The sequence below is a fragment of the Cryptomeria japonica genome, chromosome 8, assembly GCF_030272615.1.
Source record: "Cryptomeria japonica chromosome 8, Sugi_1.0, whole genome shotgun sequence".
NCBI lineage: Eukaryota > Viridiplantae > Streptophyta > Pinopsida > Cupressales > Cupressaceae > Cryptomeria > Cryptomeria japonica.
This window is the reverse complement of record NC_081412.1, coordinates 328,523,990-328,546,854: the sequence shown is the minus strand read 5'-3', so window position 1 is coordinate 328,546,854 and position 22,865 is coordinate 328,523,990. Positions and strand designations below refer to the sequence as shown.

Here is a 22,865-nt window from a genome sequence, read left to right as displayed (position 1 = left end):
TGTGAATCAAAAACCTAGTACAAAATAAGCACAAGAAAATATCAATAGACTAGGTACTGGCCCACAAAAACAAAATGACCAGCTAGAACTTAAACCTAAGACTTCTCATATTCATGTCAAGTTGTTATACCCTAAGTTAACAATCTTCTTTGTAACCAGGACATTTTTTACATTTGCAGCTCCTTATTCTAGTTCAAATGATTCATTTCTCCGACATGCCCCAAAAAATTATATTAAACTCAAATGTTGTGTCGTAAAGTCATCTTCTCTCTTAACATAGCTATCCTTTTTCAATGATACTTCTGGTTCTATAATTTTAAAGAGACCACAAATTCTTAGTGCAACGAAGAACAAGAGATATCATTACACTTACCTATAATTTTAAAGACACCACAAATTCTTAATGCAATGCTCTAGATTAGCACAAGCTACTAATATGGAGTACTACTCGTGTACACTAACCTGATAAAATATTTGGCAGCAAAATATCCCCGTACATTTTCAGCAAAATACTTGCCCAGTTAATAATTAATACAAAAGAATATATACATTTTTAAGAAACATTTGAAATCATAGGCTCAAGTCCCCTATTGCCAATAGTTGTCCCTGTACGTCTCTGGGAAAAGATATGTTTGAGAGGCAAGAGATCAGCACCGTGGATCAGAATACATGTCTCCACGCAACTATGGTATTAAATTTGAATACATCATCTTAAAAAATATCCCTATCAATTGCATATAAATGAAGCAGTATTTGTATGTAAATGCAGCATTATGCATGCAATAAAATGTGTAAAAAGGCAACTAAGGGAAACCTTTTAACATACTTTGTTCACTGCAAGGTTGCAAGCTTGCAGTAATTTGTACAAACTACAAAGTCAATCCCTTTCTCTAATATACAATCAAGAGACGAAGCTCGCATCTGGCACCATGAACAGGATAACCACAAACTCCAAACTGAATATTTTGGGTGCTTTCTCTAATAAAATACAAACCACAAAAAAGAGCCAAACCACAAAAAAGAGCGAAGCCTTGTAAGGAAATCATTTGGCTTATTAACTTGATATGAATCTGCAATAAATGTCACAATGGTTTAGTTTATATATTTTTTGCTACCTCAACAATTTGCAATATCTGAATTCTTCCAATTGCCCCCCAAATGTTGGAAATTAAAGTAATTTTAGTATAATAATTAAAACCACAAAGATGCAAAAACCTGACCTGTAATATTTATACCTGCTTTCCATCAACTTGGCACATATGGCTTGAATAATGTGACACAAGGATCAGGATCATAGAGCATAATTTCTGCAGCACGTTGAAATTCCTCTTTCAACACGCGTATACTGTGTTTGTCAACAACACGACCCAAATCATGAGAAATCTCAAAGGGATCCTCTATGCATATTAAGTGTCGCTCATTTCCAATTCGTCTTGTCCAATCCTTTTCATTCTTACTGCATCCATCAAATCCACACAAGGGGCATTCATCAACCTATTTCCCTCAAAAATTTCAATCTGACTGGGCTCATGAAAAGAAATGAGCTCCTGTGAATCATCTCACAAGTATCACAATATTTACAAAAGCAAATATTGAGGACATACACAGAAGAATGCATCTGATTTGAAATTGAAATGTAATAAACATATGTTGCCAATAAACGTCTACATGAATGATAATGAAGTTTGACTTGAAAACAAAATAGATTTCCAACCAAAGGACTTGGGATTATCACCGAAGGAGGAGAAACTTGAAACAAACAAGCTTCAACTTCTCAAAAAAGTAAAAGATGATCAAGAGATTGCAAACACCAGGACAAATCTAAGGTCTCATTCACATTTAAGCTTCTTCAATAAAACTTTGTTTGTGATCTCCACTAACCTAAGAAACCTTCCAGTCCGAACTGAAATGACAGATTTGGCATAATTATGACGAAATGCCCAGTAGTCAAAGAAAGCTGACAGCAGTTGAGCAAGAGTCTCTTTGTTTTCAGCACCATAGTGTTTTAATTCATTGACTTTATCATAGTATGCACATACAATCTCACCAATAGTGTCTTGATAGGTTGCTTCCATTTCCTGCAAACAGTCAATTTTAAAGGCATCTTAGAAAAATCTGTTTGTACCTCAAATTGCCATAAGGAAAAGAAAAAAATAATAATGGATACTAACATGAATTTTGTTCAGTTCAATTTAAAAGTGAGTAGGAACTATGACATGAAATGCTAGTCAAAAGATAAATGTGTCCATGAAAGTAATTTATTTCTCACTAACTCTAACCTTTTATTGTGAAAACCATTAGAAGACATTTAGTTTTCAATACCAGAAGGGCATGTCATACATACAACACAGTACAATTCTACTCTCCTTTTTATATCAAGCTTCAAGTCATAAATGTGAATTGCTATATTCTTATGATATTTGTGTATTTCATGAGTGTGTGTTTGTTGATCCTCTGAACAAAAAACAGGTTCAACCAATATCAAAGATGGAATAATAGTAATACCATTTCGAATGTAATATTAGAAGATTTCCAAAACATCAATAACAGAATATATCATATCAAACAGAATAAATAGCAGATTCAAACATAGCAGTAATAGCAGAACAGATCTCCATACAGCACTGAAGTGGCGTAAATGCATAGACCTATGATCTTAAATATAATTAAGAAGACAATAAATACAGAAGCACTGAATGACAGTAGAGCTAATTTGACGGAATGATCTCCTAAAGTCATATTGCTTGATTACCAACACACTCGATACTCAGCAATGAATACCTATCCTCTGTCCATAAATGCTATTAAGTTTGGGCCACCTTAAAGGCCTGAAATAGCCACTACCTATGGATCATTAAATTTTGAAACTAACATATCATAAAGTTACAGGTTTGCACATTACAATGTGAGCAGTTAGGAGCATAACATGCCCTCCCCCTTTAAAAAAGTGGTTTAACTTGAAGCTTTCCAAATGCAGATTCACCTCCAGAGAGCACTCATCTTACCATGTAGCTTTCTCTAAAGGCAAGTTCTTCCATTCAATGAGATACAAGGTGATAATTCTATCACGCAATTGCTTCACTCATTGCTCCAAACATCTTCAAATTCCAAGATCAATCTCTATATAGGTAAAATCTTGCTACTAACAAGCTTCTTCAAACAAGAAATGTTGAAGATTAGGAACTCAGGAAGAAGGGGGTAGCCCCAGTTATTAACCCAAAACAATCAATCTTCTGAAACACCTTAGAGACTCATATAATTTGGTGCAAACTTATTAATTTGTTTTCCTTGACAGATAGCTGCTTGTAAGGTTGTAATTATAGAAAAATGTAACATCATACCTTCAAATATATGTCTTGTGCTGGTCTGCCTGTTGTTTCATATAGTTTTGTGCCATAACCAGATCCTCCTTAAGGATACCAAGCAAAGTTTATCATTGTCGAACATAATCTCTCATCAATTTTACCTTGGAACAGCATTTAAGGTAGGATGTGACTAATGGGGGTGGGTCCTGTAGAGTGCCTAAAATGGTGTTATCTTTGCAGAAGTATTGAAAGAAATATTACACCACCAATTCACTAAATTAACTATTTGAGCCATTGATCTTACTTGCTCAAAGTAATACAACACAGGCATCATTCAAAGCACTTGGGGCCACCTTTTTCCCCATTTGATGAGAATAAGAAAAACCATAAAGGCAGAAATCTTCAAAATGCAATTTTTTTGTTGTTTGTAACTAGGGTTATATGGGTTCGGATTGCCTTATGGCAACATCCGAACCCCCTTTGGACTGAGCCCTATCCTAGGGTAACGTGACCCTATCATATGCACAACCCAATACCACGCTATGCTAAATACATGCCATCTAATTTATTGGCACCAAAAACCCAAGGAGGCCGACTTGCATTCAAGGAGTAAAAGATGTGTATAAATAAGTGACAATTTACAAGTCAATACACATTCATTTCATTTTTCTACATGCAAATGAGAAAACAGCTCTGCTCATCAAGTGCCAATTGATAAGGAAGAAGGCGAATCCATCCAGACTTATGCGAATTTGTGCAAGATTACATAGGTGATGTTGTACAACTTGAAGGACATAGAAAGAGCAGATCTGCTACACAAATAGATCAGATCTGACAGAAAAGCTAAGTATTGTAATTGTGCATTTAAGAGGAGAATATATAATCTGACCTGTGGGTCTTTCATGCTGGGTTTTTCCTCCTTGGAGGTTTTCCCAGGGTATGCTTGTTTGTCTACTGTTTTATTTCTGATTTATGTTGGCTTATTAAATACTGCAAATCTGATTACAATCTAGGGCATATTTAATTTATGTTGGCCTAATAAAATACTGCAAATCTGATTACAACCTAGGGCATAATCAATTATATAAATCTGATTAACATACCTAGGGTTTAAATTACATGGTCTCAGAGCTAAGGTGTCATTAACTTCTGATTTTAGCAAATCAATTGTTGCATATAGCTGTTGTTTGTTTTCAGATTAAAGATGTCAGGTTTGAAGGCTGAAGATAGACTTGAGGGAGCCATTGATTTTGCCGCTTGGAAAGTTCGTATTCTATTGATCCTTGAAGAGAATGATCTACTGAAATTTGTAGAAGAAGAAAGGCCGTCTCCTCCATAAGATGTTGAAGAGCTGAAACTGTTCAAGAAAGATTCCCTCAAGGCTGGAAGGATCATAATTGAGTCCGTCAAGAATCATCTTGTCACTGTCATATCAAAGTTTGTATCTGCCAGAGAAATGATCAAACACTTGGAAGGGATGTATGAAGTCAACAATCTCAGCAGGGCCCTTGCCCTAAGACAGCAACTTCTACACATGAAAATGAAAGAAGACTCAATCATGGCCTACTTCATGAAGATCAATGAACTAAAGGACAAGCTAAGCACTCTTGATTGCCAAATCTCAGATAAAGATCTTGTTATGATTGCATTAAATGGTCTACCTGATGAATGGTAACCATTCATTCGTAGCATTGGTGGAAGAGCCGATCGTCCCAACTTTGAGCATCTTCAATCTGATTGCATTGAAGAGGAATCTCGAATTGAGGTAAGAGGAAAACTCAAGAACTCTCTCAAAGATAATCATGTTCTCTTAACTAAATCTAGGAAAGGTGGTCATTGGAAGAAAGAGAAGAGAAGCAAAGATTTTAGATCCTCCTCCTATGATCCAAGGAAAAAGTCAAGAGATTCCTCTCACATTCGTTGCTTCAGATGTGACAAGTATGGTCACTATGCCAGAGATTGTCTGAATGACCCAAAGGAAAGGGAAACCAACTTAAATGAAGTTGCCGAACAAAGTGAAGACTACCTTCTTATCTCTGCTCTTTCCAGCAATGTTCCTACGGACAGCAATACGTGGATACTTGACAGTGGTGCCTCTAGACACATCTCAGGATTTCGTGAGCATCTCTCAGATCTGATTGAAAAAGACACCAATCTTCATGTAGTAACCGGTGATGATGCTCGATACTCGGTAAAAGGTTCTGGCACTACCTCTTTAAAACTAGATTCTGGTATTTCCTTACAACTCTATGATATTCTCTTTGTACCTGGTATTAAAAGAAATCTTATTTCCATTTCGGCTTTAGAAGATAAGGGTTTGCAAATAGCATTTTCTGAAGGGAAAGTACTCGCTTGGCCTAAGAAATCTAATTTCAAATCTGCTCGTATTATTGGAAATAGATGTGATAGTTTATATAAGCTTGCAGCTAATCCAATTCAAGCTCTCATTCATGAAACCCCTGAATCATGCGAGCTATGGCATAGAAGATTGGGTCATCTTCACTTTCAAGCTCTTCCCACTCTCGGTAAAATGGTCAAAGGTATGCCTAAACTCAGTTTATCTCATGATGATGCTTGTAAAGGTTGTGCAATGGGTAAGAATGTAAAGAATCCCTTTCATAAAAGCGATAGTAGGGCTAAAGAAAGGTTAGAGCTTATTCATTCAGATTTATGTGGTCCTATGTCTGTAGCATCTCCTAGCGGTTTCTTATATTATGTTATCTTCATAGATGATTTCTCTAGGAAAACATGGATCTATTTTCTTAAAACTAAAGAGTCTGAAGAAGTCCTAAACAGATTTAAAGAATTCAAAGCCTTAGTTGAAAATACTACAGGAAATCGAATTAAATGTTTGAGGTCTGACAATGGAGGTGAATACACCTCAGGTAGCTTCTATGACTTTTGTGTTAAAGCAGGAATTAAAAGGGAGTTCTGTGTTCCCTACAATCCTCAGCCAAATGGAGTTGCTGAAAGAAAGAACAGGACCATTGTTGAAGCTGCAAGAGCCATGATACATGATCAGGACTTGCAACCTTTTCTATGGGCAGAAGCATCCAAAACCACAGTTTATATTCAGAATAGATGTCCTCATCGCGTCATAAAGGATGTGACACCTGAAGAAGCCTTTTCAGGAATCAAACCTGACATCAGTCACCTAAGGATATTCGGAAGCCCTGTGTATGTTCATATGCCTAAAGAAAAACGAACCAAGCTGGATCCATCTGGAAAGAAAGGCATCCTAGTAGGATACAGCGAATCTTCCAAAGCCTTCAGGATCTACGTTTCAGGTCAAAGGTATGTTGAGGTAAGTAGAGATGTAACTTTTGAAGAAGATATTGCTTTCAAAAGATCTAAAGGTTCATTAACCAACAATAATGATATGGTGATGGAAAAACAAGATTCAATAGTTGATGCTAACCCTGAGTTACAAGAGGAGTCTACTGACCTTCCAAATCAGGAAGTTCAGAATGACCCATCAGAACCCATGCAATCTACCGATATACCTCAGGATATTGTGGTCTGCAAGAAGAGACCACTTTGGGTTAGAAATACGATTCAAGATGTTGAAGGGTTTGCTGCTCCCAGAGGAACCTTCAGAAATAGCAAGAGTTTCCAAAATCACGCCAACTACATTTCTGTGATGTGCAATATAATTGAGTCTGAACCCCACAATATCGGAGAAGCTATGTTCCATCATGCTTGGAAATTAGCCATGGATGAAGAGTATGGGTCTATCATCAAGAATGATGTTTGGGACATTGTACCCAAACCCAAAGGTAAGTCTGTCGTTTCCTCTAAATGGTTGTTTAAAATTAAACATAATGCTGATGGTAGTATTGAAAAATATAAAGCTAGGTTTGTAGCACGTGGTTTTTCTCAAAAGGAAGGAATAGATTATGAAGAAACCTTTGCCCCTGTTGCTAGATATACTTCTATTAGGTCTATAATAGCTATTGCTGCAACCAAAGGTTGGGAGCTGCATCAAATGGACGTGAAGACAGCCTTCCTTAATGGTGTCATTGAGGAGGAAGTCTATATTGAGCAACCAGAAGGTTATGTAATCCATAAAAGAGATTCTCATGTTTGCAGGTTGAAGAAAGCCTTATATGGGCTCAAACAAGCTCCTCGCGCTTGGTATGAAAGAATTGATAAGCACTTACTAAGTTTAGGATTTTCCAAGAATGATGCTGATGCTAACATTTACTTGAAAGTTTATAATGATGAGATGCTTATTTTAGTTTTGTATGTAGATGATTTATTCCTCACTGGTGAAAATAAATTAATCATGAGATGTAAAAAGGAATTAGCCTCAGAATTTGAAATGAAGGATTTAGGTCTAATGCATTACTTCCTAGGGTTAGAAGTATGGCAAAGAGCTAATGAAATCTTTCTAAGTCACGGAAAATACACTATTGATATTTTGAAAAGATTTAGAATGATAGATTGTAAACCTATGCGTACTCCTATGGAATCTAACTTAAAGAAGTTACGTGTTTCTGCAACTAACTCTGATTTTGCAAATCCCTCTGAGTACAGGCAGTTGATTGGCTCCCTGATGTACCTAGTCAATACTAGGCCAGATATCTGTTATGCTGTGAATGCTCTCAGTCAATTCATGAGCTCACCTAAAAATGTTCACCTGGTTGCTGCCAAGCACATTCTAAGATACCTGCATGGCACGATTGGTTATGGGCTGAAGTATTCACTTAATACCCCAATCCTCTTGAAAGGCTACTCAGATTCAAATTGGGCAGGAAGTGTCAAGGACAGGAAAAGTACTTCAGGCATCTGCTTCAACTTGGGCTCCGCAGTGATCTCTTGGGCATGCAGAAAGCAATCTTCGGTAGCATTAAGCACTGCAGAAGCTGAGTACATTGCCGCATCTGTTGCATCCAGAGAAGCAGTGTGGCTTCGTAAGCTCCTCGTTGGATTATTTGGTCGAGCCAGTGATCCTACCACCATTCATTATGATAATCAAAGCTGTATAAAGATGTCAGTAAATCTTGTATTTCATGATCAGTCCAAACATGTAGAAACACACTATCATTACATTCGGGATATGGTGCAGAGAGGCGCCATTCATCTAAAGTACATTAGCACAGATGAACAGATTGCTGACATCCTCACCAAACCTTTATCCAGAGTGAAGTTCGAGTACTTCAGAGATAGACTTGGTGTCATGGAAAACGAAACCTTGATTGAGAGGGAGCTTCAATCTCAGTGACTATTTGTAGCACTTTGAATCATTCCTGGCTTGTGTGCAAGAATGAATTACATCCAATCTATGCTTGTGTGCTAGATGGATAATTGTAATAATGTAAAGACCCACTGGTGTATTACACTTTCTATGCTTGTGTGCTAGAACCATCCTATGCTTGTGTGCTAGGTGGAAGATGTAATTCTATGCTTGTGTGCTAGATCCATTCTATGCTTGTGTGCTAGATGGAACTTAAAGGTTCAGATTATGTATTCTCCTCCTCCCTAGTTAAGAGGGAGTGTTGTTTGTAACTAGGGTTATATGGGTTCAGATTGCCTTTAAGGCAACATCCGAACCCCCTTTAGGACTGGGCCCTATCCTAGGGTAACGTGACCCTATCATATGCACAACCCAATACCACGCTATGCTAAATACACGCCATCTAATTTATTGGCGCCAAAAACCCAAGGAGGCAGACTTGCATTCAAGAAGTAAAAGATGTGTATAAATAAGTGACAATTTACAAGTCAATACCAGAGAAACGGGACTCGCCCAAACTCGCCCAATCCGAGTACGAGTCATGCTCAACGAGTCCTAAGGGCTCGGACTAGGACTCGTCTGAGTCTGGCGAGTAAAATTGCCAAACTCGACGAGTCCTGACCCCCAAACTCGGCTACTGCCTAGCTTAAGTAAAATGACAAAAAAAAAAAATTAAAAAGCTTTTTTAAAATGAATGGTCTCATCTTTGTTCACTACAACCTCCGCCTGAGAATGAGAAAAATTAGGGTTACAACATGTCGGCCAATAGAAAAATAACACCTGACCCCAATAAATTAGGGTTACAACATATCAGCCAATAAATTAGGTGGGGTCAAGGGGCATCACTTGGGGGCGCTGCCCCCAAACCCTCGTCGAAAAATATGGGGGGAAACTGCGTCGATAGAAGTAGGGAAAATTTATCCTCCGAGTCTAACATTGATTGGATCGACCAGGTAGATATAGAGGCTGAGACTGTAGCCATGGCAGAGGAGGAGTGGAGAGCACGAGCACAGACAAGAGATTCAAAGGCAGATAGTGACATGGATGTTCCTGATGTTGGTGAGCATGGCATGGTGTCACGGGGAGCGGCCATGGCTGTCCAATCATCCAGGGCCTACCTTAGACGCCTTTGCAGGGGGTCGGGGTCGAAGGGTGCTGCCATGCAGGCTTCTCTGAGCCATAGGCTTGTAGTTGTATTTACCTTTGGTATTTGTATGAAACATTTGATGATGATCATATGATGACATGTATTTTCTATTCCATGAGTTTTGTAATATTGTATACATTTGACAATATTTATATATCTATGTTTGTTATTTTCTTCAGCTACAATTTGCGTTTATGCTTATGTGATTGATGTATACTTGTGTATGTAATCAAATGAGCCGAGTTTGATGATGTTATTGTGTCTTTAAGGTGTATTCAATAAAGGGTGTCTGAAACAAGTTTTAAATCTTTAAAAATCTCTACATTTCTTGAGTTTTTCACTTTCCCGAGTCCAGCCGAGTCTGGAGCCGAGTCTGACGCCGAGTCCCGAGTCCGAGTCCAAGTCGGCCTTGCCAAGTCCGAGCCCCGTTTCTTTGGTCAATACACATTCATTTCATTTTTCTACATGCAAATGAGAAAACAGCTCTGCTCATCAAGTGCGAATTAATAAGGAAGAAGGCGAATTCATCCAGACTCGTGCGAATTTGTGCAAGATTACATAGGTGGTGTTGTACAACTTGAAGGACATAGAAAGAGCAGATCTGCTACACAAATAGATCAGATCTGACAGAAAAGCTAAGTATTGTAATTGTGCATTTAAGAGGAGAATATATAATCTGACCTGTGGGTCTTTCATGCTGGGTTTTTCCTCCTTGGAGGTTTTCCCAGGGTATGCTTGTTTGTCTACTGTTTTATTTCTGATTTATGTTGGCTTATTAAATACTGCAAATCTGATTACAATCTAGGGCATATTTAATTTATGTTGGCCTAATAAAATACTGCAAATCTGATTACAACCTAGGGCATAATCAATTATATAAATCTGATTAACATACCTAGGGTTTAAAATTACATTTTTGACCAATAAAACTGCAATTTATTGGCAAAAAATTGCAAATGTCATAAAATCACTATTTTGCCCAATAAAATCATTTTGATTTTATAAATATATATACCCTGCTGATTTTTTCCAGTTCTTTTGTCTGAGTTTTTCCCTGTTTTCTGTTTGTTTGTTTTCAATTTTTACAGAGCAGATTCGAGCATACAACCAAACTAATGCTGGGTTTTATTATTTTACTAGCCATTTTGTCTAATTATATTTCAACATAATATTCCAAGCTACAAAGGGAACCCAAATTTGTGCTCAGAATGAAGTGTGTATTGTAAGTGATTATGAAAAAAAGTGTTGGTAGTGTTAGGTGATGTTTTTCTCAAGTAAAATATAGTCATTCACTATTTAAGGATTTGAAATGCATCTACAATGGTGTCTCATACCCACCTATCACAACACCAAAATAATGCTACAAATATATATTAATGTGCATAGTAAGTGTAAGATTTGGCTATGAAATTGGCCACTCAAAATCAAGGAGCTTCAATGAAAGCACAAAAGATAACCAGAATGAGTAATTTTATTCTATCAAAGGGTGCGAATATACAATGATGATTCTAGATTGCTCATACAAAAACTACAAATGGATACATACAGGATACACCACCAACAAATGTAAATGTACTACCAATGTGGGATTAGCGAGATGTACTCACATGTGTACAACATCTCCACCAACCTAGGAAAGAACAAGTCATATGATGCTATACAATCTAACTAAGAAATTTATCCTATCCTAATTTAGGACTAGGCTTCATTTTTCATCATCACCCAAAATTGTTAGATGTAGAATTTTGTGAAAACATTGCACAAGGAAAAAGTCAACATTATAGTAACCAAACTACCCAGCATGGAACACAAGCTCAAGAAAAAGCAGAGGATAAAGTTGATGATCTAGAACAATCTAACTAAGAAATTTATCCTATCCTAATTTAGGACTAGGCTTCATTTTTCATCATCACCCAAAATTGTTAGATGTTGAATTTTGTGAAAACATTGCACAAGGAAAAAGCCAACATTATAGTAACCAACTACCCAACATGGAACACAAGCTCAAGAAAAAGCAGAGGATAAAGTTGATGAACTAGAAATAAAATTCAATGAGGTGAGAAGAATAAGGCAAGGCCTAGAAAATAAGGCAATCTACATCGATCTAATAAGAAGTTTGCATGTCCTATTGGGACAAGATCACAAATGCTATATGAGGCCCTCGAGGTAATTAATGTGTAGTAGATCAAAGCACCAAAGGTTAGGTGAATATTGATATCTCTACTTAAGAAATTGTCTCCAGGACCTCAAAGGCCTCTCAACTCAAAAACCAACTTAACACACTCACAACCAACCAGCTCACAGCAGCAGGAATACAAGAGAAATATGAGGTGACGCAGAAAAATGTAAGAGACTTCTATAAAGAACAAGCTACTCAAAGATGTAATCACGATTTCAACACATTGACCAAAACAATAAGTGAAATGAAGGAGCATACACAATTCCAACAAAGTCCCTGATCTCCTTAGGACTGGATGGTAGATTGCTTGCCAAGGTGAGCCCTTGTCACTTGTGAAATATAAAAAAGAAAGATAAATTCACATCTTAAAGCTGGCCAAAAGTCCACCCAAACCAATGGCATGACAAAGGTGATGTGAAATATAAAAAGAAAGATAAATTCACATCTTAAAGCTGGCCAAAAGTCCACCCAAACTAATGGCATGACAAAGGTGATAGCACCATGAAACCTTAAGAGACAAATGCATCATGTTGTCAAGAAGGCAAAGAACCTCTCCTATAATGACACCATCGAGCTCTCAATGAGCTATCAAGTGCTGCAAAGCATAAAAATTTCAACTTTGAGAATTGAAGACTGACTTGGAAGCATTGTCATCAATCCCCTAATTCTTTGCTATTATTTCTTTCATTGAGTTGTTCTCCACACTTTTATTCCATTTTGATTTCATTCTCCACTAGACAAGGCCTGGATTTGCTTGCTCTTTCAAGCAAAGATCCCCCTAATTTGCTAAGGCATTGCAAGAAGCAACTTCCATGTAAAAATGCTAAGGCATTGCCTTTGAGTTCAAAACTTGGAATACTTTGCCTTGTTTTCAAAATGCGAAAAAGGACTTAAATGAATGCTCACCATATAGATTTGATCAATCTAAATGCTGGGGGACCATGACGATGTTGTGCTTGTGCCTAAGTTACAATATGGAGCTAAGTCCCTGACACGTCTTCCCTGGGCACAATTTCAAGAAAAGTTGACACCCAGCAACCTCTAAAAATCCCCCTACCATTAATCTAGCTTTTGCACAGATTATGAAGAGATAAAGAAGCATCGCTGTTAAAAAAATTGTGCGACACACCCCAGAAAAAGTTTTTTTTATGGGGCCTAATCCCCTACAAGTTAAGAATGCCTGCTGAAGAGAAAACAAAAGGAGACACACGGTGCACCTGCACTGATTCAAAATATTCTTAAGTCTGACAACCTCCCAACTCCAAATTCACTGTCAATCTCCCAATAGTATCATCTAACAGCAGAAGCCCGGTATCAAGCAACTGGAACACTATGGCTGCAGCAAATGAAACCATTAAGTGTAACTTCTTGTAGAAATTGAGAGAAGTCAAGGGAGATAAGATCTCTTCTTGAGCACCATCTACTGTTTGTTTTAAATTAGCTGAAGAGATTTATGATCCTCCTTTCCCCATATCATCAAATGTGGATAAGGTGCATGCCTTTGGAAACAATATAGTTTACAACCCTCGAGCCCCAAACGATCATATAGTAATTTATGCCAAAACAAATAGCTGTAACCACAATGATCGTCAATAACTTCTTCGGACAGCCCTCAAGCTATTTCCAGATTTGGTTGCTTATGTCGACCACACGTATCCAAGGAATGATGTTATGCATTCATATAAGAAACAGGTAAAATAGATTCTCTACTGCAAGGCAGATAGGATGTATTCAATAACATCTGAAACTATAAAATTCCACAAGAACTATGACAATGGGTATCCATTCTTCATCAGTTATAATGGAAACATTGAATTGGCTTGCATTTTCATTAAAAGACATCCTGATGTGCAAGAAGCTATATGGCCTAGCTCCTCAAGTAAACCACAAAAGAATCATAAAATTTGGAAGCTAATCTTATAAAGAATCAAACATAATTGCACAGGCAGTTTACTGGAGAAACACTTGATAGCAGGTAAAAAACTATTGTAATGGTATCTCCATTGCAACTGAAATCCCATTAATAGATAAGAGGAACCTGTGCTGCACTGATTGCCCTGACAAGCTACTAATGTGCTTTCATGTTGGCCTTAAAAGGATCTCATTACAACCAGACAACTAGTGTTTGTGATTTAGTTGGGAGAATATTTTTCTTTTTAAAACAGAAAGCTAAGTGATATTTCAGTGCATGTCCGTAGTTTGACCATTATCTTTGTCGAGTTTGTAATTTGTTTATTTTTGAAGACTGTAGTGTTCCACAGGGACGCGTCCCCCCCCAAAAAAAACCCGCATACCTTGTAGCGGGACGTTTCCGAGACTTGAGGACTTGGGGGAAACGTCCCCCACAGCACCACCACTTCTACCACCTCCGCCACCTCTGTTGACCACACCATCGGATCGCTTGCTATATGGCACATGCCATTACATACTGATTGCAACCTTTAACTTCATAACAAGTTGCCCTTTCATGGGGCACTCACAAATATGTTATATTGCAAATTTTACCTTGAAGATTTCAATTCACCTCTATTTTTGTATAAGCACCCTCCTCCCACCACCATACCCTCACCATCCCCAAATTTGGGCCCTTCATCCCCCAGTCCCCAAAACCCATCCCCATGTCCCCCAATCAATAAACTCTATGGAACTATGGAAGACCCAAATTCTGCCCATAAGTCAGGACTGCACATTCTAATATCAATGACAAGTACCAAAAAAAGCCCTACAACCACAATTACAACAACATCTGAAACGCATTCTTCAATACAAAAGATTAAGAAATACACCAGCAGTATCATACAAAAGGAAATGGAAAACAAAAAAGGAAGTGCATAGTTTAAAAAGAATCAAAACAATACATGGTGAAGACTAAGTGTTCATGTGCATATCAGAAGATCCAAACGTACAGAACAATTTCAAAAATGCCTAAACTAACAGCGTCAGAACTAGCTAGAAATCAAATACAGAAGTTACAATATAACCAGTATACTCTTTACAGACCTAACTGTATCCAGTCACACTGGGTGTCAGGTATGGCATACATTCGCTGAAGAACTCTAAGTACAAATAAATATTTCTTGCTTCTACCAATGGTCTCTTTTTGTCCATTTACAAAAACTTATGTTGGAGATTATTTGTAGTTACAATTCCACAAAAGAAACAATTATAAATTTCATCCTCGTCACTAAGTAGCTCCTGCAAGATTTTCAACATTTATAAATATTTGATCTTTGGACCAAGGGAAACAAAAACAAAAATACTTAACACATTGTAGGAAACAAGTACACAGGTAAGCATGAGTATGTTCTTGTAATAGATTATTTTTATTTGTAAGGGTTTTGGAAAATGATGAGGAGAAAAATGGAATTCTATAGTCCTAGAGAAATGAAAAGTTGAAAGAAATCATTTCTGATGGGAATTTCAAATCCACTCACCTGTAAACAAGGAAGAATTGCTGGTTTGCGCAACTGTAAGAAGTGAATGCACATAAGCACATACCTGTAAAGTTAAATTTAGTAACTATGGATAATAAAATGCAGTTAATTCTTACACAAACTAATGACACATACTAGATTTCTATCTTGTATGAAACAACCAAAAGCTTAAAGTTAAAGCATTATATCACTCACGCATAGCTTGAAAGAGTGCCCTGATATGTCTCATTGATCTTCCGACATTTTGCCCAATGCTTTACCATGAAAGCAAGTTGCTGTAGTCGAACATCTATTTGTGCATAGTCGTGAAGAAGCTTTGTATTTACTATTGCAAGAATATTGTTGATACAAATGTCACAAGAGATATTTGTTGCTGGATCAGTAAATTTCACAATAGGTACTCTTGCATGAGTCAGAGCCTGCATTTGGCAAAACCCAAGTAATTAACATATCCAAAAAGAAAATATAAAAAGAAAAGACTTCACAATGTCTACCTTAGTCCTGACACACTAACTCAACAAAGTAAACCAACCTTCACTATGACTCTGCAAAGAACAAAACTTTAAATCGCAAAAAACCTCATATTCATTCTGAGATGAATCTTGAGTCAAACATACAGATCACTTCTTTAATAACTATATGCATATAATTAAACAATTAAAAAAATAGCCCAACTATCACTAGTGGAAACTTTCATAAAAATATTTCAATAAGTCCAAAAGTTGGAGAGCTTGCTGGGAGACATAAAATGAAGTGTTCCACGAGGATGCAACTGCCACACCAACACACTTCCCCTTTGCCCCCCTAACCCTTCAAAAGAAGCAAAACACTCACTACCATCTGCAGGTAGGATGTACCTGGAACATCCTCCTAAGAAGGGTACATTTCCAGACTGTCCCCCCTAATGAAGAGAATGAGGGGACATGACGCAATCCCTTGAGCATTTAGGAAACTTGTATAAGTCTCTTGAAACTACTCAAGATGGTCACATGCCACCCAACTTCAAACACTTGCAAAGGCACTTTTTATTAAAAAAATCAAGCATGTTTGGGGAAATTTGGGCCACTAACACTAACTCTAGTAATTTATGGTCCCCACCCACACCCTAAAAGCACTTGGTAAAAACTATAAATGCGAATTCCACTTTCATTCCAAATCACTATCAAAACATTGAACAAGGATGCAGGAGTAAGTTCATCAGCAAGTGTGAGAATAACAGGACAAAGGGCAAGTTCCAAGTTTCATCAAATCAACTGGTCATGTTTCAACACATTCAATACACCTTCAAGCCTTCAAGTTAATCATCATCCCTTCAGACTTTGTGATTTGCATATCTGAATTTTATTTTAAATTCTTGTTCCTAAATCTGAAATAAATGATTATATGACAGCTTTTTTTCCCTTCAATTTAGATTATACACCTGAGTTGGCCTAATGGTGAAGAACTTTTACTCCTGAAAGAGAGGTCACAAGTTCAAATCCTACAGGGGGTAAGGTATGTACATCTCGTTCGTAGCACAGTTATGTGCCTCCTGCATGGAGTATGGGGCAGTCACATATATTGTACACCATCAGTAGACCCAAAAATAGATTGCCTGAAATCGTGGACTATAAAAGGATCCATTTCCAATATTGAAAATATTGTTCATATATGGTTATAAAATGTCATCTTTAAGTTGCTGAATTGTTGTTTCCACTGGAAACAGCAGTTAGACAAACTCAAAACAACATTTAAGGGTTTAAAACTTTAAATTTAAAATTTACATTTATAACAGCAGTATTTTAGGTTTTTAAACTTATTTATAAAATTATTTTAAGTTTATTTGAAAATTTGCATCAATAGCTAATTAATCATTAATGCTACTCAAATAGATTTCATCTTCTGTATATCCTCTACTTCTATGCTTCATGCAACTTCAAGTAAGAAAAGAAAAATAGAATTGTTTAACAAAGGTTGGAGAACAAGGATTCCAATGTTCGTGTACCCTCTACTTGTGCTCTGTGTGTGTGACTTAGAGTAAACAAAAACAAAAAACAAAAATAATCTTTATTTCTTGAGCCCTTGCATTATGAAATATGTATGGTTTATAATTTAAATAAGAGTATCACTGTGACTTCTACTTCTCATAACATGAGTAACAAAGAGGGGCAGGGAGAGCCTGTCAAGGTTCAATCTAAGACTCCAGAATTAGATGACAGGGGCATGGTGAGGGGCAGTTAGTTTTGTTGATAGTGCAATTTTGAGTTGCCCTTCCAAATTGTTAGAAGAATTTGCCAACGGTCCTTTCAATAAGAAGTACCCTTGAAGATAATTTGCAACCAAAACACAAGCAAAACCTAAGGCATCAAGGGGTACTAGGTTGTGGAAGTGTCATTTTTCTCAAACTGACTTTCAAGCCAGCATAACTAGAGCTCTTGCGTGCATCCCAGGCGAAGACATTAAGGTTTGCGTCACCATGGCACTCAAAAAAAAGGGCTGAAATAAATAAATGGTGGGGTTGTGCTGATGAAAACACAACTACAACTACTACTATGCCGCCTAAGTTTCCCACTCCTAGTTCTAGTATTTCCCAAAAGCCACAATTTCCTACTATTCCATCAAATTCACAGGCAGCAAAGCTTAACAGAAAACGTGGAGTGACTAGAGATGTTCCAAACATAGTGGCAAAGATATTCAATGTGAAAAATATGGAGGAGGCAAATGAAGCCATTGGCAAATTTTTCTTTGCCAATGGAATTCCACTCCATGTGGTCCACTCTACTTTTTATAGGAAGGTTGTGGCAAAGATAATATGTGCAAGACTTTCACATGTGCCATCAAGGGAGACAAAGACAACAATCTTGGATAAGAGCTATTCCAAATTTAATATTTTAATGGAGAAAATGAAGGCTATGCAGATCACTAGAAGATGTAGCAAAGTCATGGATGGATGGAAGAACATTACGCATCATCCATTCATCAACATCGTCGTCATATGTGCAGAGGACCTTTACTTCCTTAGGGTTGTTAATTGTTCATGGCACCACAGGGATGTCAATTATTACTTCCAAATCCTTAGAGATGCAATTAAGGAGGTTGAGCCGAAGAATATGATGCAAGTAGTGGCAAATGTGGCTTATGTGTATAGAGCTACAGGGAAGTTGATTGAAGCAACCTAAAAACATATTTAGTGCACTCTTGTTGTGTCTGTGCCATGAATAATGCACTCAAGGACATGGTGAGGGGACGGCAATGAAGCGGTGGTGGGGAGGTGATGCTGATATAAAAATAGAGGTGAATTGAAATCTTCAAGACTAAATCTGCAATATAAATCTCTGTAAGTGCTCCATGAAAGTCCAACTAGTTTTCACAAAGTTAAAGGTTGCAATCAGTATGTAATGGCACGTGCCAGTTGATAAATAATAAATCGTACTTCATCCTCTTGGAGAGGATACTTGAGTAGAGCAAGGGAAGAGGCTGGAGGAGGTGGTAAAGAGTGACATTTTTTAGGCTGATCAAAATACATTGTCTTTATGATCTGTCTTCACAATCATCAAATATGGGAACTCTAAAGCACCTAGCCTTGGGGAGGTTTATGCATACATTAATTGTATGCTTGGCCATTGTACAAGGAAATACCCCACACTGTGGTTCTATCGTGAACATCTTCAGCCACTCATTCAGCAAAGGTGGGAGACGCTCAACACTCACTTGCATGTGGCTACATATGCAATGAACCTTAAGTGGTATATGCAAAGGCTTGGTAGATTTACCCCTATGGAGGATGATAAGGTGGAGACGGGGCGTTGTTCAAAAGAGATATAGTGCTAAGGATGCCACCAACATTTGTATGAAGTGAACGATATTTGCCTTTTGGGGGATAAACTAGCAGAGGCCAAGATAAATAGAGAGACTATGACACAAGAGGAACCAATTCTATGGTAGACTATGCATAGGCCTCATTCTTTGACAACCACACTAACTATTTGTCTATTGTCTCAGGTTTCTTATTCTTCTACCATTGAGAGGAACTAGTCCCATTATAGCTCCAGAGGGATAAGCTTACTTCTAAGAGACTAAAGAAGCTTTTAGCTATACGTAGTATGTTGCATCTCAATGACAACACACTTACAAGGACAGTCCAAAAACTTGAAGGTATGTAAAGCAAAAGGAGTGAGTAGTATTTGGCACAAACAAAGTTGGTTAATATTAGTTTAAAGGGCTCGAAGTCAAGAAGTCTAGCAATTCGAATGATGAGAAGTTTGGCATGGCCTTTGGGGATGATTAGAGGCATTGGTCCGTTCACCAATTGTATTTGAATTTTGAATGTAAAAATTATTGGTCCACTGGCCAACATTTTTCTAGCTTTCCTATTTTGCATAAGTTTATTTTCCATGCATAACTTTTACTTTTTCCCATTGTTATATGCAAAGAATATGTCCAAAGAATTCTTATTGTCTGAAATATAAAATAATAAAAAGCTTAAGGCTAGTAATAAATGGATATACAAAAGTAGACTGCAAAGATTCAGGAATCCAACAATTGAATCAATGAATGCTAATGAGACTTTGGAGACATCTTTGGCCACAAAAGCTCAAAACTTCATTTTTTTTAAATTATAGGTAGTGTGTTTGTCGAAGGTAAATATGTTATGCTTGTATTCATAGTCATCAAAAGTGTATTAAGAGCCAAAATGGAATTGGCATCTTTTCGAGGTATTTGACCATGTCAAGTCACAATGGAAATTTGTATGTTCATTAAATAGTATCAATACAGAACACAAAAATAACAACTGCAACAATAGCTAGTCATCAAAAGTGTATTATGAGCCAAAATGGAATTGGCATCTTTTCGAGGTATTTGACCATGTCAAGTCACAATGGAAATTTGTATGTTCATTAAATAGTATCAATACAGAACACAAAAATAACAACTGCAACAATAGCTGGAATTTAAATCGAATAATTAACCTTTGATCATATGTTGTTGGCATTAAGAATCCATGGTCATGTATTCATCCTCATGCCTAGTGTGACATTGAACAGATTGAATGTAACCTAGTAGTAGGGCATGGATATGCATGTTGTCTCATTAACCCATCTTTATACATTTTTATCTTAGATGAAGTTGCCATTTACCTCCAATATGGAAAAAGATAACAATTGTCCAAAATAATGCATAGATACAAGGAAAAGGTGGTTCAAATCAAGTATTTGAATAAAAATATGACAAAATAGGCCCCCCTCTATCTCCTCTCCCCCTACATTTGGTGCTCAAAGTTGTAGATACCGAATCTCTAAATCCAAGCCAATCTATGTGCACCAAGGTTATCAAACTCAAAGCAACAAACCTGTAACTTATAATCAAGCAAGTCAAAACTAGACCAATTTACTAAGATAAGTAAGACCTCCTTTGAGTTCAACCTAGAGAATTTCCTTAGAGGTACTCGATGTAAGATCAAACACATGTAATGTCCCCATTTTGAAACAGGATTTAATAATAAATACTAATAATAAAGTTAAAATATAAAAGAATAATAATTTAAATATTAAAATAAAGTAATTAAAATTTAGTTAAGTTTAATGAATAGTTAAAAGGCATGAAATGAAAAGTTGCGACTCCCTCAAACATGAGATATAAAAGGGAGAAGAGGACCTCATTTGAGAGGGGAATATGGGGGATCAGAAGTGCAGATCTAATTTAAATAAGTTCAGATCTGACTGTGAAAATTTGTGTCCCTTTCGAAGCGCAGAAATAATGAGGAGTTGCGCTCCTTCAAAAGGTGCTAATGGTGAAAGAGTGTACCTATTGCCAAAAGGCATACACGATGAAGAGGTGTGACCTCTCCCTCACATTGAGAGATAAAAAAGGAAAGGGAATCAAAGCATCCAGGGAGATCACCATCGATCAGATCAGAACAGAACTGTTATTAAGTTACAGGGAGTAACATCCTTGTTCTTGGTGTTAACATCTAAGTTGTCGGGTTCATGGGTTTTAGGCCCCTAACACGGTCCGGGTTCGTGTCGGGTCCGTGCCTAGTCCGGCCAGGGTTCACCCCAGGGAACCCAAGGCCCCTGGGGTGAACCCTAGCAGGATCCGGGCAAACCCTGGCACGAACCCGAGTGAACCCAGGCGACCAGCTGGGTTAAGTCACATCAAAGTGACTTTTAACATTAAAAAATTATTTTTTTGCCTTTTGAAATTCCAACCTATCAATTGAATTGGCATTTCGAATTAATAAATGATGTAGCATACTATTAAATGTATTTAGATTTATAATTTTGTATATTTCTTTAAATTTTTGCATATAATATATATATACATATGTACTGATGAACCCAAAAGGCAAAAAACAAGTTTCCCGAACCCATGAACCGGGTTCGCGTCATCTAACCCGCTCCCGAACCCGAACATATATATGTATACATGTATACATACATATATATACGTAAACATGTATACATACATATATATACATATATATACATAAATATATATACATACATATATATGTATACATACATATATATGTACGAACGAACCCAAAAGGCAAAAAACAAGTTTCCCGAACCCATGAACCGGGTTCGCGTCGTCTAACCCACTCCCGAACCCGAACCGGTAGCTTAGGTTAACATTAATTCATTAATAAATATTATAGAAAAATATGGGAAAAGGATCGATGTTATCAGAGAAAACGACAGACATTGTGGACGTGATTGGCATGCACAATCAGGTAAGTACTGAATACATTTTCCTACCAATGTTTATACATACAACTCAGTTATATCAAGATTGATGTTCTATAACATAGAAACACAAAATGTGCATGAGTCTGCATCAATCATTCAATAATAGTAATAAGGGAAATTTATAACATTGTTCTGCATTAAAATGATATCATCTACATCATACAACAAATATGGTCATTAGTGAAAAAAGGATAATGCTGCTAGCATATTTCTATATATTAGTCCATGTACACAATAATTTGAGTATTATAACTTAATAATCTGAGTACTGTTAACTTAATAATCTGACACTGTAACTTAATTCATAAAGTTTGAGCACTATAAATCAATTTATGCTGATTATAATCTAATACTGCAAGATAAGGGGAGCGGTTTATTAAGACGCCCTATCGTATATGGAAAGATAGGGGGAATAGTTTAATAAGACACCCTATCACGTATGATATGATAGGGGGAAAGATTTGATAAGACACCCTATCCGCATTGATTTCATAGAGGGAAAAGTTGATTAAGACACCCTATCCGATCGGACTTGATAAGGGGAAACGGTTGTTCAAGACACCCTGTCAAGCATCCCTAATAGCTTATGGTGCTTGAGGCTTCGTTAGTAGCCAAGTAGCAGTGTGAACAATTAATAAATCATGGTCCATGTTTCTAACTTCTATACTAACAATTATTTATAGTCAAATGTGTGCTTACTTTATTCTCTATTTATTTTATACATCAATCATTTCTTTACTTGGTTATAGTTGTTGTTATGATTACTTATTTATGTAGCATGATTTGTAGAATGTTCCTAACTTTGTTTTGCAGGTCTTTATTCCTAAAGAGATAAA

The 22,865-nt window shown here is 36.9% G+C and overlaps 1 protein-coding gene across 3 annotated transcripts in view; it reads right to left on the bottom strand.

Annotated features, from left to right (window-relative positions):
* Positions 1 to 397: 397 nt before the first annotated feature.
* The window catches only part of LOC131061514 (uncharacterized), a 77,269-nt gene continuing 54,801 nt past the window's right edge, over positions 398 to 22,865 (bottom strand). Inside the window, exons 3-8 of one of the 3 annotated variants that reach the window (XR_009110545.2) lie at positions 15,497 to 15,720; positions 15,302 to 15,365; positions 1,882 to 2,078; positions 1,236 to 1,456; positions 827 to 1,070; positions 398 to 616 (exon numbers count right to left, since the gene is read on the bottom strand). Coding sequence is in view for 2 of the 3 variants with exons in the window: in XM_057995238.2 (XP_057851221.1) it covers positions 1,246 to 1,456; positions 1,882 to 2,078; positions 15,302 to 15,365; positions 15,497 to 15,720 (696 nt within the window). In the remaining variant the exon portion in view is untranslated. Of the gene's footprint in view, positions 1,071 to 1,220; positions 1,457 to 1,881; positions 2,079 to 15,301; positions 15,366 to 15,496; positions 15,721 to 22,865 lie in introns of all 3 variants that reach the window. The other 2 variants (XM_057995238.2, XM_057995237.2) reach the window with 2 other exon arrangements.